General features: G+C 53.8%; 1 protein-coding gene across 2 annotated transcripts in view; it reads right to left on the bottom strand.

Moving 5' to 3' along the window:
• Window positions 1-1,490: 1,490 nt before the first annotated feature.
• The window catches only part of ZNRF1 (zinc and ring finger 1), a 98,063-nt gene continuing 81,247 nt past the window's right edge, over window positions 1,491-18,306 (bottom strand). Inside the window, exons 2-5 of one of the 2 annotated variants that reach the window (XM_007198276.2) lie at window positions 15,374-15,469; window positions 5,345-5,450; window positions 3,751-3,842; window positions 1,491-2,145 (exon numbers count right to left, since the gene is read on the bottom strand). In XM_007198276.2, coding sequence (XP_007198338.2) covers window positions 3,785-3,842; window positions 5,345-5,450; window positions 15,374-15,469 — 260 coding nt within the window. In that variant the 3' untranslated portion in view covers window positions 1,491-2,145; window positions 3,751-3,784. Of the gene's footprint in view, window positions 2,146-2,176; window positions 2,488-3,750; window positions 3,843-5,344; window positions 5,451-15,373; window positions 15,470-18,306 lie in introns of those variants that run through there. The other variant, XM_007198275.3, reaches the window with a different exon arrangement.

The raw sequence follows: 18,306 nt of genomic DNA on the forward strand, positions 1-18,306 counted from the left end.
CCAGGAGCTGGCAATCTGGGTGTGAATTTGGAGGAGACGGCAACCGGCAGAGGGCTGCAGTGTGCCAGGTGGGAGTGAAGTCGCTGGGGGTGGGATAGGCACCAGCCCCAGGAGCCTGGAATAGCAGCCGGCGTGGGCTCCAGCCCTGCCCCGCCCAGCTCGACCCCTCAGCCCACCCAGGGCGCTGCCAAGGCTGCCGGGCCTAAGCCACCGAGGTGGGCACAGAGGCCTCCTCCGCCTGCAGGCCCAGGGGTCAGGCAAGGAGATCCTCAGGGCCAGCTTTGCTGGAGGAATTAAATATAGAACAGGCAGACATAGTTGCCAGGCAGAAGCAGGAGGTGCTGTGAATAGAACAGTGTTCTTTGCGGTGACAAAGCCATGAGCGAGCCTGCTATGCACGTGCCAGGGGCTTCTGGGCTGATCCTCTGACCCTCACGGTGGCCTCTGAGCTGCGTGACTTTGTTCCCACTTCACGTGTGGGGCATCTGAAGTTCAGATGAAGTCCTTTCCCCAGCGTGGTGCTGCCAGGCAGAGGAGCCCCATACAGACAGTTTAGAGCCCAGGTTTTTGCCACCATGGCGACTGCGGGTCCCCGGGGTCACCACCCCACAAGCTCAGACCCACAAACTCCTCTTGAGTATTTCTCTGAAATGCTGAGCGTGCCAGTGCCTTGGCTCGCATTTGCCCACCAGCCTGCAATGCCCTTGTACAGAGCAGGTGCTTCAGCAAGTGTCTGACAGAAGACAACTGCAGAGCCTGGGCCTGGTGGGGTCAGACCCCATAGAGGCAGCAGCACACAGGAGGCCCGGGAAGGGGCGGAGCAGGCGTCTTCCTCCACAGCTTCCTTCACAGGCTCTGCAGGAGGCTCTGGAATGCCGCTATGGGAGCCGGTCTGGCACAGGGACAGAGGCCGGGTGTGCACTGCTACCTGCTGCCCTGAGCTTCCCACCCAGCCCAAGGTGTGCCAACTCTTGCGAGCCCTGAGTGGCTGGTTCTAGTTCAAGGGCTCTGAGCTGGCTCAGCCCCAAACCAGGGCCTCTTTCTGGGCCTCACTGAAGGATGCCCATGAGTCAGCACTGAGATGTGGCCGGAGCAACAGGAAGGGCAGGGTGTGGAATGGGGAGCCGAGGATTCGGGGGGGACGGTCTGGGCCAATGCCTGGAAGAACCCGCATCCTTGCAGCCTCCATCTGCTGCAAGATCTTTGCCCTGCAGATCTTTCCAGAAGAGTTCTGTCACGACCACTCCACAGGTGATGGCAGATAGATTCCACGAGGCTTGAATGGGTCGTAAACCTGCGGGACTCCGGCCTGACCTGCCACGTTCCCTCACCCAGGCATGACCGCTGAGAACCACATCACACACCTGTAGCCCCGATGCTAGCCTGAAGGAAGGCTCAGGAGGTAGGCAGGGGAGCAGGGGACAGACCTTCAACGCCCACTTCTTGATTGTGTAACAATACTTGATTAAAATGAAGTCACACAGTGCATCTTTTATTAGACATTATTTTAATACCATATCAAAACACCTTGACTAATGAAGAAAGCCTTTTCCCCCAGCTTTGAACGTATTTTTAAACATTTTATAAGGTTTTTTTTTTTGTATTTTAAAATATAAATACAGAAACCTATCTTGCAGGGGCTGATGCCACATGTGAACATCAATGGCTAGAATGTTCTCAAACAGAATGCCTGAAAACAGGGGCAGCTGTACATATCCCTTTAATAAGTCTTTTGTTCGTCTAGGTTTTCTGGAAAAAAAAAATCCACAAGGGTCTAAGAAAAACGTTCAGGCATTTTTGCAGGACACTTGTGATTGTTAAATCCTCTGAACTGACCAGAACCAGGAGGGAAGAGGGGAGGAGAAATGGAAAGGATGGGGGGAGAAGGTCCTCAGTGGGTTGGTTTTTGGCAATGAAGTCAAGATATCAGGGTCCCAAGGGGAGAAAAGTGCAAAACCAAGCCAGAAAATTGGGGAAAAAACCAAACGAACAACAACAACAAAAAAAACCAAGGCAGAGCGGTTGATGGAGAGACCGCCGGGTGCCAGGCACAGGAGGGCTGTGAGCTCTGCTCTGTGAGTGGCGAGAACCCGGCTCTGTTCGTTTTGTCACTGAGTGGGTTCTGGCCGGGCAGCAGACGGCAATCTGTAAACATCACGAGGGAAAACACCAGTCGACACTAGACATTTTTTTTTTATAATTTTTTTTTTTTTTTTTGTAAACACTTTAGAGACAGACCCACAACGCCTTGCAAAGGTGAAAAAGAAAATGCCCTTTCCCTCCTGAGATGAGGATGAGGGGAAGGATATTGGGTGATTCTTTCTTCTCTCAAACTCGCTCTCATTCAATCTGGTGTCCTCAGGGAGAAAGGGAGAACCATTCTCTGGAAGTCAGTGCAGGAGGGGTGCCCTGTTCCCACTGGTGTCCCCAGCTCAGCTCTGCCCCAGGGTCCGAAGCCTCCTCTCAGGAACGGGGGCCTGGCTGTCCCTGTGGGGACCGTAAGATGTAAGTCGTGCTCCATCGGGCCCGAGGCCAGCCGCGTGCATCCCGCTGAGGCCGGGCAGGGGCACCTGTGGTTCCGGTCTGGGGGCCCCGAAGCCAAACATCATGCCGGGAATTTGGACTTGCAGCCAGCACCAGGCTCCACTCCCTCTGCCTCACTCTCCCCCTCGCTTTTTCTTCACCCCACGTCCTCAGTTTTTGAGGTGAAGGTAAAAAGAGCAAATGTCCCTGAATAGTTTGACATCAACAGCTGTTCTGGGAGTTTACTTGGAATAAATAAAATAAACCTAACAAAGAACAAAAGAAAACAAAAAACGAGAGAAAGAGGGAGAGGGGGAGAGAGAGAGAGAGCACAAAAGAGGCCCCCAAACCCTTGGATTCACGTGAGATGGGGTGGGTTTTGGTTTCTCTGGGGGTCTGGTTTGTTTGGCAGAAAACAGAAAAGTGCCAGCCCAGAACTCGGGAGGGACATGTAGGATGAGGCAGGAGAGAATGGTCAGCAGTAAAGCGGGGTGCCTGGGGGAGAAACTGGGGTCGGACGACGGTGACAGGGGAGCACATGTGCACATCTCGGGAGGAAGCTGGTTGTGCTGGTCTGCTGTGCCAACAGGGACTTGGGTGGCGGGGCCCCAGGTCTGGCCTGGAGGCCTCAGATTCATCTGGAAGGGGGTGAGGGCGGTGGGTGCAGGCGGGAAGAACCAGCCAAGAGATGGCTGCTGACAAGCGCTGCAGGGAACGAGGCGCCGTCCCACACTCGGTCTTGTCCAATGGGTGTGCTGTCCACGCGGGGACGCAAGCGAGATTATCCCGCCCCCAAAGAAGCAGCAGAGACACCCACACCACTGAGGGGCGAGGACCTGCCCCGGACACCCAGTGAGCACGAGGCACAGCTGGGGTGCAAAGCAGCATCCTGTCCCGGGGCTTGTGCTGCTTCTCCTGCCCAGCACTTTCCAAGGGACCTTTCTGAACCTTCCTCGGGGAGATTCGCCCTAGACACGGGGAACACGAGGGTCCTTCCCCCAACTCACCTTCCTCTACCCAGCAGGTTCTTCCTCGCAACGTGCGAGTCTGGACTCTCACCCTTCCTAGGAACGCTCCCCACCCCACGGAACCGCTGCTGCTGAGATGCTCCCCTCTCCCCAGACCCCTCTTGGCCGGGGGAGGCGGGGCGCGGGTGCCCTGAAGGCAGCTCAGCCCCCCTCCCCGCCTCCAGGCCCCAGAGCGACACGACCCCAACCACGGGCTCACCTTTGAGAGGAGTCAGCAAGCGAGCCCAGCAGGGTCAGTCCGCGGGGTGTTCTGGACAAGATCTGTTCACTTCAAACCACGAGTCTATGCAACTGAGGGGAGACGGCAAGGAGACACATCACCGGCTGGCCAGGCAGCTCCCTGGGGGCTAGCTCCAAGGGTCGGGTCTCTGGGCAGGGGATGCCTGACGCTCACCTGCGGGGACCCCACGTACCCACTGTCTGCTAGCAGAAGAAAGGAGGACACCCAGCGGGGTCCTGGCACAGCCGGAGTCCCGGTGCAGTGCGTATGGGCTTGGGGTGGACCTAGGCGCTGCAGGATGCAGGGAGTGTGGCCTCGAGAGGGACGAGGCCTCAGGGGCATGGAGCCCAGGAGGACGGCAACAGCTACTGGTCAGAGGATGAGAGTGGGGGGCTGCACAGGGCAGCCAGTCAACTATTTCCAAGGCTTAAAGGGCAGAGAAGTGGGAACAAAGCCCTGGCGGGCTGGTCATCGCCCTGAGCAAGCCCCCTCCTGAGTCACAGGAGCCGCCTGAGGCTCCCTCCCTGGTCTCCCTCTCAGGAGACCCCCAAGCTCTGCCCGGCTTGGCTGGCTGTGGTGGGCAGCCAGCATCTAGCCCTCCTTCCTGGAGAAGGTGGGCCGGGGGGGGGACTGGCCCTGTGGCTTAGTGACATTGCTCAGGAGAGCCAGACAAGAGGCTAGCAGGGAAATCCTGGTCTCTAGTGTTTACAGAAAGCACTGTCTGAACAGAGAGGGAACAGAAATTGGCCCAAGACAGCTTTCTGTAAAACATCTGGGTATTTTCAAAACAGGAACCAGACAGATCATTTGCATAAATCTCTCCCAGAGCTAAAGATTCCCTTCTTCTGGCTCTGGTCAATGCTTCCCTGGGACACTGGAGCCCTGGGTGCTGCGCCCAGGCCAAGACCCCCTCCCCTTAGGCCTCACTTGTGCCTTTCTGACACCAGCCACATCCATGTGATGCCCCGTGGCCAGTGGCCCTGTGAGTCAGGCTTTGGAAAAGCCTGTGTGTCAGGAAGCAGCTCTGGGGCTCCAGGGGCCGAGAACAGGTGGAGGCCACGGGCAGCACAGAGCGTCCTCCCGTCCTGGGTAAGGAGGTGTCTTCTTTCCACTTGGAAACAAGAATGAGGCTCATGCTGGAGCCTGAAGGCGAATCTCAGCCCTGCTAATTATAGCGGCTCGCAGCACCCGGGCCCATAGGCAGTGGCTATTCCTGCCTGCTGGGCCTCTGGGGAGGAGGGGCGGGGCCAGGGCAGACAGCACACCCCTCCGTGCTGACCACCCACCGCCACCAGACCAGGGTCTGCACACTGGAGCAGAGGGGCTCACAGAGATGGACGGGGACTCAACCTTCCAGGGGGCAGGGGCTCCACAGGCCTCCCCGTCGGCCCCGCCACCCAGGCTCTGCGCTCAGCACGTCCAGAACTCCCCACCTGCCGACCTCTGCCTCGACTCAGAGTGCTGGGGGACGGGGTGCCTAGTGACAGTCTGCCCTTCTCTCCCCCCACCCACAGGGAAGGAGCCCTCTGGGGTCTGGGGTGCAGCTAAGCTGGCCCTGCCGGCCCTCTCGTACCTTTTGTGATAAATGCACAGGCAGGGCAGCCTGGCTATCGTGTCCCCCTGAAGCAGCTCCTCCAGGCAGATCACACACTCACCCGCATCTTTAGTCAGCACGTCATCTGCAAAGGGGGGAAAGGGGAGAGCGGGGGGTCAGTCACCAGCAGGCAGGGGTCTAGGAGCTGCTTGGGACTGCACGGGTCACCTGAGTCAGCGAAAGCCCAAGAGGGACCCTGACGTGAAGGTCCTCACTGTGGACACAAGACATGCAAACCACACGCTAACTACCTGAAGACAAAATGGGATTAATCACCAAGTAAGCGGCCCAGGCGATGAAGGACGAAAAAGGCTTGGAGAGGAGGAGACATGCAGCAGAGGCAGCACGAGACAGAATGGTTCCCTGAACAGACATTCCCCCTAAACATACACACAGACCAGGTGCACTGGATTTCTGGTTTGGAAAAAAATGGTGATGAGGAGAGTGGTACGAGGCAAGGGTGAAAGGAAGAAAGAGGTACCCCAGCAATACGCGTACGTGTGTGTCCACGGCAGCATTATTCACAAGAGCCAAAGGTGGGAACAACCCAAATGTCCGCCAGCGGATGAATGGAGAAATGAACCGCGTGGACCCACACAACGGCGTATCCACTCAGCCAGGAAAGGGGTGAAGAGCTGACGCCTGCTGCAATGTGGATGCACCTCGAAAACATGGTACTGAGGGGAAGGAGCCAGATGCGAAAGGCCACCTGCTGCGTGATCCCGTTTACGTGAAATGTCCAGAAGAGGCAAATCCAGAGACAAAAAGTAGGTCAGGGGCTGGGGGCAGGGGGCACTGGGGAGTGCTTAATGAGTAAGGGATTTTCCTTTGTTTTTCTTGTGGTAACATGAGATCTCTTAACATGAGATCTACCCTCTTAATAAAAATGTAAGAGTACAGTATACTATTGTTATAGGCACCATGCTGCAGAGCAGACCTCTAGACTTATACACATTGCATAACTGAAACTTTTTTCTTTTTTTTAAAAGTCACATTATCAGCTTTTTTTTTCTCCCAAATATTTATTTATTTGGCTGCACCAGGTTTTAGTTGTGGCATGCAGGATCTAGTTCCCGAACCAGGGATCGAACCCGGGCCCCCTGCAATGGGAACGAGGAGTCTTAACCACTGGACCACCAGGGAAGTCCCAGAACTGAAACTTTCTGCCAGCTGAATAGCAATTGCCTGTTTCCCTCTCCACTGTCAACCACACTTCTACTCTCTGGTTCTATGGGGTTGACTGCTTTAGATCCTTCGTGTAAGTGGAAGCATGCAAGGAGTTCCTTCTGGGATGATGAAATGTTTGGAACTAGACAGAGATGGTGGTTGCACAACATGGTGAATGTCCCAAATGCTACTACACTGTACATGTAAAAATGGTTACTTGTGTGTTATACAAATTTAAACTCAGTTAAATATTTTAAAAAGACACCCCACACCCCACCAGAAAAGAATGAATGGAAGGAAGCTGCTGCCCACCACGGCCCCAAGCGAAGCCGTGACCAGAACAGCCCGAGCAGAACAGGGGGCCGAGCCAGCATCCCCTACATTTCTATGACATTCTGGGCACTGGCGACTCAGTGAATAAGCCACGGTCTCAGGATTCAGGAAACTCATAGTCTAGCAGGGGCGGCGGAACAAGAAGACGGAAATGAACAGCACAGGAATTCCTGGAAGTCTTACGACGCACATAGATCCAGATGTGAGAAGTACAGGAGACGCCGAATCGGGGTGGGGACTGTTCAGGGAGGGATATTCCAGGCAAAGGGGACAGCATCTGTGCACCTGGCAAGGCAGGACGTTTGCCGTGGTAGGTGCAGAGTCATGGGGCCACGGGGGGGTAGGTGAGACCAACTTCCTGAGGATGGACTTGTATCCTGCTGTGCTACCTGGGCTTTATCTGGGTCACTGAAGGGCCTTGGAGACGCACTGATCACATCTAGTCTCCTGAAACTACTGGAAATGACTGGACGAGCCCACAGATGGGGAGCCCGCTACGGAGGCTAACGCTGTGGTGCAGGAGAGATGAACTCAAGGCCGGCACCGGCAATGGGGGGAGGTGGATGGCATGAATTGGGGCAGCTGGGCAAACGGGGGGCGGGGGAGGGGAGCACACGCTTGTCAGAGCGAGAGGGAACCCGGAGGAGGGCCAGCTTGGGAAGTAATGATGAGCTCAGAGCTGGGTGGTAGGCGCTGACCAGGCGTCTCCCCCAGGACGCACTAATGGAAACCTGCTGGAGTCCATTCAAGTCCAGATCTGGGGTTTAGAGGAGAGATGTGGGCAACAGGGGTAGATGTGGGATAAAGAGCTTAGACAAATCTAAAGAAGGCAGACGACTGAACCCAGGTGAATTCTAGTATTTGAAAGGCAGGTGAAAGAGGTGAAGTCAGCAAAAGGTTACCCAGAAGTTCTCAAAACCACAGGAGAAATACCCTGAGAACAGGTTCTGGATGTAAAGAAAGCAAAGCCTGAAGCAGGGTAATTCTCCACTGATGAAAGATTTTAATTGATCGTGAACACTGCCAATGATACACACTGAGATTTCACGTGTGTTCAGTGAGCCTCAGGATCTTACAAGCCAGGCAGGGCACACGGTGTTATTCCTGTTTTGCAAACGGGGACACTGCAGCCAGAGGATCAGACACCTTGCCGAAGTCAGAGGGCTCATGAATCGGGGAGGGACGGGGACCCTCTGTGGGGCTGCCCTCCACCACTATGGTTTCTCTGTGCCCTCTGATTACTTTAGTGGAAGGGGAAACATCTGGGGCCCATAAAATGAGGATACTTCATGGCCTAGAAGGCTACGGTGACTCAGAGCCCCCCATCAGGAACCCCAAGGAAAACAACTAAGATAGAATCAACTCAATACTTAAAGTCCTTATGCACAAGAGCTGGGAGAGAAGTCACTTTCAGCTTCCAGGCCACCAGGACAGCCTGTGGTTATGTTCTCTGTTAAGATCTGCCTAACCCAAAGCCCACCTGAAAGGGCGACGTGGAGGGAAAAGCAGACAGCACACAGTCGGTCTGCCACTGGAGTGTAACCTCAGACTCCAAACGTGGCAAGTAGCACGTCTGTAAAAGGGTATGATCCCATTTTTAAAAAAAGCACTAGATACCATACACATTTAAATATTTGTGTGTGTGTAAGCGCAGGAAAAAGCCTGGAGGGAAACACACACTTTAATAGTGGTGGAGGAAAGGAGGATTAGAAGAAAAATATTTTTATATATTTTTGAATTGTTTGAACAGGCATTACTTTTATAATTAACAACCCCCAATAAAGAAACAGACTAGTGTTTTCATTTCACTCTGAAATGTATCAAAAGGATAATACGGATTGGTGGGTGGAGAGACATGTGATAGAGCAAGTACAGTATAATGTAGACTCTAGGTGGGGGGTATTTTGGTGTTCACTGCAAAACTCTCATCTTTGCTCTACGTTTGACATTTTTCATAATAAAATACTGGGAGGAAAAAACTCCAATAAAGATGGGAGGATAAACAGACCAGCTCTGAGAAGGCAGTCATACTGCAGACCTTCTTGGGCATTTATTTCCACTCTCCTTGTCTCTGGCATCTCATCTGTAAAGTGAGGATCTGGGATACGGCCCCTTTTCCGTGCTTCCCTCCTCACTTATGGATGATTTCCTTGGGAGCACAGCAACATTACTGATTCCAAATCAGCGTCCCCTTCTGATGGGTAAGTCAGCTGTGAGCCCAGGGGCAAGTCAGAATTCCCTCAGTCCCAAACAGTTTTCTGCATGAGCTGCGCTCTGTCTGTCCTGTCAGGTCCAGGCTGGGATAGGCGGCGGGAGCCAGGCAAGGGGGTGAGACCTGGTGCTTGCTTCTTCAGCGGGACTGGACTGGACTCTCCTCTCTTTTCTCGCTAGGTATCACTAGGGGAAGGGGAAGGAGAAGGAGGCACAAGGGCGGTTCACCTTCTCATCAAGGACTCAGATGAGCGCATGGAGGCCAGACGCTAGACTTTTCTTCCGAACAGTCGATCGCCACCACACAACCCATTACAGAGCATCTTCATGCACAGTGCTTAGCAGCCAGCCTGGGTGTGCGGCACGGACGGGAAGAACTAAACCGCACAGCTGCCTGCCAGGCTGGCACAGTGGGGAGCACATTTCACCAGCACCCAGAGCCCTGGCTGCAAAAGGCTGCCTGAGGGGTCCTGGGGTGAAGAGGAGCCAGGACTGGGACCCTGAGAGTGCGGGGCAGCAGGGAGTGCTCACACCCAGTGCAGTGCCTGGGGAGCACCATCTCCCCACCGCGGAAGGCAGGAGGAGCCCGAATCCAGCCACAGGCCTGAGTGGGTTGGGTAAAACTTCCCGTCCCAATCCCCGGGCTCTAGGAATCAGCAGCCCCCAGCTGTCCCTGGGCGCCTAGCAGGCGAGGGGAAATGGCTGAAGCTGAAGCCTGGCTATCACCCAGATCCTACGAGACTTCCGCACTCTTGTGATGGGAGCCTGCTGTCCGCTGTCGGAGGGACCTTGCAGCCTGAAGCCGAGGACCCCGAGCCTGGCACAAGTTAAGGCCACTCTGCAGATGGACCCAAACGCCCCCGGGCACCCGATGTCCCCAGAGGAGGGGGGCTCAACCGATGCTGGCTGATGAGAACACAGAACCAAGCTGTGCTTTCTTCCTTTTTCTTACTGCTTCTCAAGCACCCACAACCGCCAGCTTCCCGACACCGTGTGCAAAGCCAACGGCCCTGTCCAGGGGGGGAGTGCAGAAGTGTGCCTGGCCTGAGGGGTGGTGCTCACGGTGCCAGTGCCTGGCCCTCTAGCCAGCGCAGAGCGGCAGGCAGTGCTCTCTGTGACGGCGCTGCGGCGGGCGGTGATGGTACACTTCTGCCCCCTCCCTGACAGCTGCTGTTTATCTGAGAAAAGTGATCGAGGAGGAGGAGAAAGAGGAGCCCTCACTTCTTTGGGGCCAGCTGGATACCACAAATGTCGCACACACATCTCAGTGAATCCTAAAGGCCCTGGGGGGGTCTGTGCTTCAGCTCAGGCAGCTGGTAAGTGGCCATGACTCCCACGCCAAGTTCCTTCCACTTGGCCACCCTGCCTCCTTTCCTTAAAAGACCAGGCAGTAGAGTCTCTTCCTTGCGGCTGGAAACCACCACCCGTCTCACAGACAGCTTCAGATCTTTCTCTTTGTGAACGTGGTGCAGGAACCTGGGCGCTCAGCATGAACAGGCCAGGCTGAGGGAGCTGTACTGCTGCCCTGCAGAGAGCACAGGCTCGACGTCCCCCGAGGGGACCCGCAGAGCTGCCGGCGGCACGGAGGGAAGGCTGGTGCGGTGCAGCTGAGCGGGGCCGCACAGAGTCCACTGCCCCTGCTGCTTGATGGCAGTCACGGTCCTGGGAGGAAGGAAGGTGGGAGCCAGAGGGAGAACCCCCAGCAAATGACTCAGAAACAAAGGCTCCACCGCCGGCCTCATTTCCCGCCTAGGTGTGGAAGAGCCCAGGCTGGTAGACCCTTCGGCACGCGCAGAGCTGCTGGCCCAGCTTCCTGGGGGACAGGAAGGGGCAGTGCCACCACCGCCAGGCGTCGCCAGCTCCCTTCTTGGGAAATCTCCAGGCAAAGGGGAGACTTTGAGTAGAGAGCTCCCCTACCAGCAGTGGCGTCTCCACCCCACCCCACAGACTGTGAGGCACGACCCAATTGTCCTGGATCCAATTGTTCTGACAGGCGGGCTGCGATCACGACAGGCAGAGCGGGGAGCCCTCAGGCCCGCAGGGCTTCATGTTTACAGAGGCTGCCCTGTGACCCCATTCAGTCCCCTCTCCTCCGGTCTCCCTCCCAGCCACTCCTCATTCACCCAGCGGCCTGGCCTGCCGGGAGTTCTCCTCCTCTCTTCCCTCCCGCAGGAAGAGCACCCAGACAGACACCTCCGGACAGACACCTTGCAGCCAGACTCAGCCGCTGCTGGGCATCGAACAATAGCTCCTGGCAGTGCCCCACCGGGCTGGGCAAACTCCCCGGCCAGAACCTGGCTCCCCAAGGCCCAAGAAAAGACACTTCCATCCCAACCACAGGACCCCTGAGAGCAGAGACACAGGCCAAACAAGCACTATTTACACAGGTCTGCTGGCTGGGGGTAAACCAGCAGGAGGCATTCCTGCTCTGGGGGGAGCCAGATTCCCTTTCCTTTAAAGAAACCTTGTGTGACATTTATCATTTCAAGAGCCCTGAAGTTGGGGGCAATGACTTTCAGTAGAGAGGAGGGATGGATGGTCAGGACCTAAGAAGCAGGGCATGGCTCTGCGCCCCAGAAGAAAGCAAGGGGGAGAGGAACTTTTGAAGCTGCTTTGACAGCCATCAAGCTCTCTTAATACTGCTGGCAAATGGACCTGCCACACGCCAGACTCTCCCAGAGCCAAGGACTCCTGGCTGGTCCTGGAACCAGGGTCTCCTCGGCTTTCAATGGACAATCAGTCATCTGTCACGACCCCCCTCCACTCCAGTACTGTGACTCTCTTCTGTTCATAGCAGAATCAGGCCCCTCATCTCGAGGCTCGTTTTGCTGGCTGACCAGTATGATGGTCAAAATCTGAGTGCATGTTCTTGAGGATGCAAGTTCCCCCAGTCTCAGAACCACACACAGATATTGGAAAGGAAGAGAAATTACAAGGCCCAATCAAGCTGACCACATTTACCTGCAGAAAGGGGTCCCCCCAACTCTGTCCTCATCTTTGAGGGGTCCTGGGTTCAGAGCTGCCCACTGAAGAGAACGGAGGAGAGAAGATTCTGTGCTCTGTGGTGCAGCTCCCTTCCTTACCCCTCCGAATGGGTCACCAGGACTCACAAGCCAGGTGCCTGCTGGGAAGCACCAGTTACTGGCCTTCACATTTCTCTTGAGCACTGGGTCAACCAGTTAAACTAGTCTTGCCTTTCCAAAACTGGCTTTTTTTTTTTTTTTTTTTTTTTTTTTAAATCTGGCAGGCGGCTACTGGAGGCCTTCCAACCCACGGCTCAGGCCAACCCTCATAATAAGAAAAATACTACTTTCTATCTGCCTCATTTAGGAGGTTTCTACTTTTTTTCCTCCCCTTTGGTGGTTAACTAAATTTCATCTTATATAACCGCTATAAATTTCCTAAAAATTTCCCCAATTGGTGCCAGCAGCTACAGGAAAGGTGTGTGTGTGTGTGTGTGTGTGTGTGTGTGTGTGTGTGTGTGTAGATGGGAGTCACCAGGAATTCCAGTGAATCTTCACAAGAATATAGCACTTCTTAATCCACTAAGAAAGTCTCAGATTCTCCCCTTTCCAGGAAGATTCTGGGAGTTCTACACCTCACAAATGCTTTAAGTCTCTTCACTTTTTTCTTTTTTGGTAGAAAAGATAAAGTGAAGCTGGGGATGTCAGGATGATAAGAAATCACTGGTAAAATATGTTACTGGCAAAACCAAAATAAATACCTAGACCTGGGACTTCGGCCTAAGGCCTTATCTGAACTAAAACAGGCCCTAGACCAGCCCGGAGACTCACACCCCATATACAAACCCCAAGTGACAAATGCCTTTCTCTTATCTGGAAGGGTTAGGTGTCTTTAGAAAGGACAAAGACTGAATGTGAGGAATCCAGCCATGATGGAGGGGCCAGGCCACTGTTTCTGAAGCACTTTCCTCGCCTTAAGACGAATTCCACCGATGGGACCAGGAACAACCTGCCTTTCTTTGCCTCAGGTGGTAAAGGACTGGCTTTTGCAAAAGAGATCTTCCAGTTTAAAGCTTATAATTTACACTCACACTCACACTCTCTCTATCACACACACACACACACACACACACGCCCCACCCCACCCCCAAAGAGGTGGCTTTTCAATAAGAGGAAGGAAAAAGTGGGAAGTGACCAAGAACAGCCACGGTTATGCCTCAGACTGGTTGGCCAACCTCTGCTTCCTCTAAGGAGACTCCGACTCTGAGTGTGGCTTCCGCAGGTGACCTGTGCTCGGGCTGGGCTGTCAGGCCTGCTCTCCAGGGCTGCCTCTCTTTGGAGGCAAAGAGGAAAGGCAAGGAGGACACCTATGGCAGCTCTGGCACGTACATGCTCACATGCAAGAGGCGCTGCAGGTATCCCGGGCAGTTCCCCGGGAGAGAAGCCCATGCCCTCACCTCCCCCACTGTCCAAGCTGGGCATGTGGGTCCTCCTTACAGAGTGGCCCCAAGAGTGCTCTGCCCTCCACAGCTGCCCTACAAAGTTCTCCCTTATGACGCCAAGAGCCCAGGCCTGTCGGGTGAGCCCACTCTGAGGATGCTTTGTGTTCTCATGACAGCAAGGCAGTGTCCACAGAGAACTCTGCCCAGCGCCCCACGGGACAAGAAGCAGCCTTCATGGGGGTGCTGCGCACGTGGGAAGTAAGTGAACACGGTCTCTGAGGCCACGGCGGGGGAGGGCTGTCAGCCTCGGGGGAAGACTCCTCTCCCTCCCTGGTCCCAGGCAGAGACAAGGAACAAAGTGGAGCTGAGCAGCCTCGACGAGCCTGACGGGGAGCCCAGAGCTCGAGGGACAAGACTCAGAGACTCAGCATCAGTCAGTCCCCAGGGACGGGAGAGGCTGTCCCCTGGGGAGAACGGGGGCTCCCTGGACAACCAGGGAGGAGAGGAAAGGGAAGGACACCTGGGCTCAGAGATGGCAAAGGTCACCAGACCATGTGTATCTGAGACAAAGGGTAACCGGCCAGCCGGCCCACGTCCAGAATCTGTTGGCGGTGCAAGAAAAGAGATAAGAGAATAGCAGGACGTGTCTTCAGGAGAATCAAGTGGATCAGATTCGTCAGATTAATTTTGCAGGAACAATCTGGAATTATCTGGCCTACACAGGTGGGTCTGAGGAGGCAGGAGCCCAAGGAAGGTCTGTAAGGAGAGTCGACCTGGGAAACTTTCATGGACAGGATGGGGGTCAGGTGATGCGGGCCCACCTCCTGCCCGGTCCTGGGGCCCTGAGAAATCTCAGTGCTGTTTTCCTAAGCATCGCCGTGACTCTAACCTACAAGGCAGGCCGGGGTTGGGGTCAGGTTGGGCGCACCCCTCTCAGATCCAGTGCCCATTCTCGTAGAAGACACAGTTCTCTGAGAACATGGTTTGAAGACCAAACTAAGCACGTAAGGATGGAAAGCCCAAGAGTCACTGGCAGCACAGGGTGCAAGGAACTCAAGAGCAGTCAGTCCACTTCAGAAAAGGATGAAAAGAACCCCAGGGACGGCCTTGCATTTCTCGGGGCGGCTGTAACTTCCTGAGCACTGACCACGTGTCAGGCTCCGGACTGAAAGCTTTTATGTGTAATATCTCACTTTATTCTGACAAAAATCCTATGAACCCTGTACTGAAATCCCCATTTTAGGGACCAGAAAACCAAGGCTCTGCAAACTGAGCACTTGTTCAAGACCGCACGGCCAGTAAGTAAGTGGCCAAGGCAGGCTCTGAACCCAGAACAGCTAGGCTCCAAGCCTTCCCCAAAGTAAACCAGGCAGGTGCTGACCCCCGTTCTGTCCACAGAGGCACCGTGGCGGGGGGGGGGGTTTCACTGAGTCCCCCGTTGTACTCACTGCTCAGCCCCACAGCCGCCTCCAAGGCAGGAAGCAGCACAGCCTCGGGGCAGCGATGAGGTGGCAGGTCAGCATTCTCAATCCCCAAAGGTGTCCACAAATCACACCCGCTCTACCGTGGAGAGTCAGGCTGAAGCACTGTGTGCAAGGCACAGCCCAGACTCCCTTCCCCACAGAGAGCTGGCGCTCCCGCTGGGCCCTCTGCTGTCAGCTGTGTGACCAAGGCCTGTCTCCCGACCAGAGATGCAAGGAACTAAGTGGGTGGAAGAAAGGGCAGGGCTAATTGGCCACCCAAGGGACTTCCAGACCCCACCCCTGTGCCTTCCTCCCTGCTCCACTCCTCTTGCCGGAAGGCGGGGTGGACACGCTGCCCAGAGAAACGGAGGCTGGAAAGACTCTTGCTCAGAGCTCCCCCCACACCTCCCGCCCCAGCCAAGCTCTTACCGTTGTAGGAGAGGCGAGGTTTGCTCAGACACATTATAAAGTGCATTTCCATCTCATCGGAAGCCACAGACTTGGAGCAAATGGGGCACTTGAAACCTGAAAAAGAGGAAATAGAACGAAATGTTTTTTTCCAAACCAAACATATCCATCATAAATGTGGAAACTCTTAGGTTACTCTGGCCATTGTGGGGTCAGGGTCAAAATGGTGAATTACAGTCTAGATACATCCTACAGCTGACTTCTTCATTAAAGGCAGGCAACATTTTGTTTTCTGATTACAGCCTCCAATTCCCATTTTTTCACTGGGGCTCACCCTTGTCATGCCCCTTGCTGAAGTTTATCAGAAGTCACTGACAGCTGATTTGAGTTTTATTTTCTTTTATACCCTTTCCCAAGGGGGTCCAGTGGGCAATGGGGACAGGGAGGCATCGATCTAATCAAGGCAACCAAATAATCTGTCTTTGAATAATAAGAGTTTAATTTAACACCCTTCCGCCTCCCAGCCCTCAAACCACTTGGCTGGATCACCTGTGGAAGGAATCCCTAGAGTCCTGGGCACCTCCTCATCCAGAGCACCTTTCCTCCCATGGCTCAGGCAGCTGTCCTCCGAGAGTGTGCGAGCCACAGGGTGGCCCTCCAGAGCACTCCCAAATGCCACACATGCCTTGGCCGTATGCCACCAAGAGTAACAGCTGTTTCACAATGATAGGCGACAGACCCTTCTGTTTTATTCCCGAGGAAGTTTGCTTATACACCCAGGGAGTGTCCTCGGAACTGTATCAGTATTGGAGACTTTGGTTGAGAATCTTCTGAGCTGAACTCCATTAAGTAAACCTAGTCCTTTGATCTATTTTTTAATAAATTATTTTTTGATCTATTTTTATAGATAAATACAGATCCACTATTGTCAATTTCCCCCATTTTACTTTTATTAAAATGGCTTTCAAATGGGGAATTGCCTGGCGGTCCAGTGGTTAGGACCGTGTGCTTTCAATGCCGAGGGCCTGGGTTTGACCCCTGCTCGGGGAACTAAGATCCCACAAGCCGCACGTCGCAGCCAAAAAATAAAAAATAAAATAAAAATTACTGGACTTCCCTGGTGGCACAGTGGTTAAGAATCCGCCTGCCAATGCAGGGGACACGGGTTCGAGCCCTGGTCCGGGAAGATCCCACATGCTGCAGAGCAACTAAGCCCGTGCGCCACAGCTACTGAGCCTGCGCTCTAGAGCCCACAAGCCACAACTACTGAGCCCGCGTGCCACAACTACTGAAGCCTGTGCACCTAGAGCCCGTGCGCCTAGAGCCCATGCTCTGCAACAAGAGAAGCCACTGCAATGAGAAGCCTGCGCACCACAACGAAGAGTAGCCCCTGCTCGCCACAACTAGAGAAAGCCCGCACGCAGCAACGAAGACCCAACGCAGGCAAAAATAAATAAATTTAAAAAAAAATAAAAATAAAAATTACTTTCAAATGGATTACTTCTTTTCCATTCTACCAAAAAGATTGAAAAGTTATCTATTTATTTGTCCACATCAAATTTTAAACATCACAGCTGCTCCCTTTTGTGACCATAATCCCTACTTTCTCAGTCTGGAATTCCTAGGTCAAATACAGCACACCAGAATATTGTTGTGAAGATCAGACTCTTCTGTTAATTTGCAGTCAAAATGTCCCACGCACAGTTTCACTGGATGCTGGTAATATCTATCAGCAATATTTACTATGAGGCGAGGGTTCATGTTGACTGTTAGCTGCTCCAGGAGAAGAGGAGTTCACACCTTCACCAGTGTGCTTCCTGAGGGGAGTCGCTCATTCTGTATGGAAAGCCCTCCACTCTGGCAGCTGGTGGTGCTGAGACAGGAAGCAAGCTGGCTCCCACGTTCCCGTGTAGGGCACAAGCACTTTGCTTGAAGTCTTCTCCAAACCCTCCTCTCTTCAGTGACAATGCTCTGAGCTACAGGACCAGACAGAAAATCCACAGTCCGGTTCACTCCAGGCAATGTGGACCTCAGACCCCGTGGCACCGTTCCCATTCCTCCAACCCCTTTCCTCAAAGAGCTTTAGCATCTAAGTGTCTTGGCTAAAAATTCTTGGAAGTGCTACCATCCCAAGGACTCTGGCCAAGCTTTGAGAAAGGGCTGTATTTTCTGATCTCTGGATGCTTATGAATCCATTAATGACAAAACCAGAAGACAGAAAAGAAACGTGATGGGGGAGGGTCCATCCCCAGTTTCCTGGCACAGGTGAGTAATGAACGTGAGTCTGGTAGAATGAGGATGTTCTTCACATCTAACCTAAGTCCCTCTGTACCCTTGAATCTACCCTCATGTCTGTGCCCTGCAAATAAACCAATACTTAAATAACATTCCATAGAATGACCAGCCATTGGGAGATTTGTTCACCCTTTTTTCTGACTCAAAAGACCAAGGTTGGGTCTTCCCTGGCGGTCCAGTGGTTAAGACTCCACGCTTCCAATGCAAGGGGCACGGGTTCGATCCCTGGTCAGGGAACTGAGATCCCAACATGCTGCGTGGTGCGGCCAAAAAAATAAAAATAAAAAATTTATTAAAAAAATGTTTTAAAAAGACCAAGGTTTTGCAACACTTTGACTACAGGATGCTTCCACTTTAAACTTGCTAAGTTAGCACCCTGTCTGCGGGCTGAGGGCTCATGGCTCAGGGCTGCAGGCAGGCCAGGATGGATGTGCTCCTGACAGGTCCTCTAACACTATGTCCTGATGCAGCCACTGGGAGGTGGTAAAGTGATTTCTTACTGAAGAAAAGCCCTTCACCTCGTACATTACTCACTTTTCTGATAACTCAGAACAGAGTCATTGTTGTTGCTACAATAGCATCATTCAAACCCTCACATCCCAATGTGACTCCTTGAGTACAGGAGAGGGGTCGAGTTACGGCTACGGCGCTGGGAAGAA

Source organism: Balaenoptera acutorostrata, chromosome 19, assembly GCF_949987535.1.
Source record: "Balaenoptera acutorostrata chromosome 19, mBalAcu1.1, whole genome shotgun sequence".
Lineage (NCBI taxonomy): Eukaryota > Metazoa > Chordata > Mammalia > Artiodactyla > Balaenopteridae > Balaenoptera > Balaenoptera acutorostrata.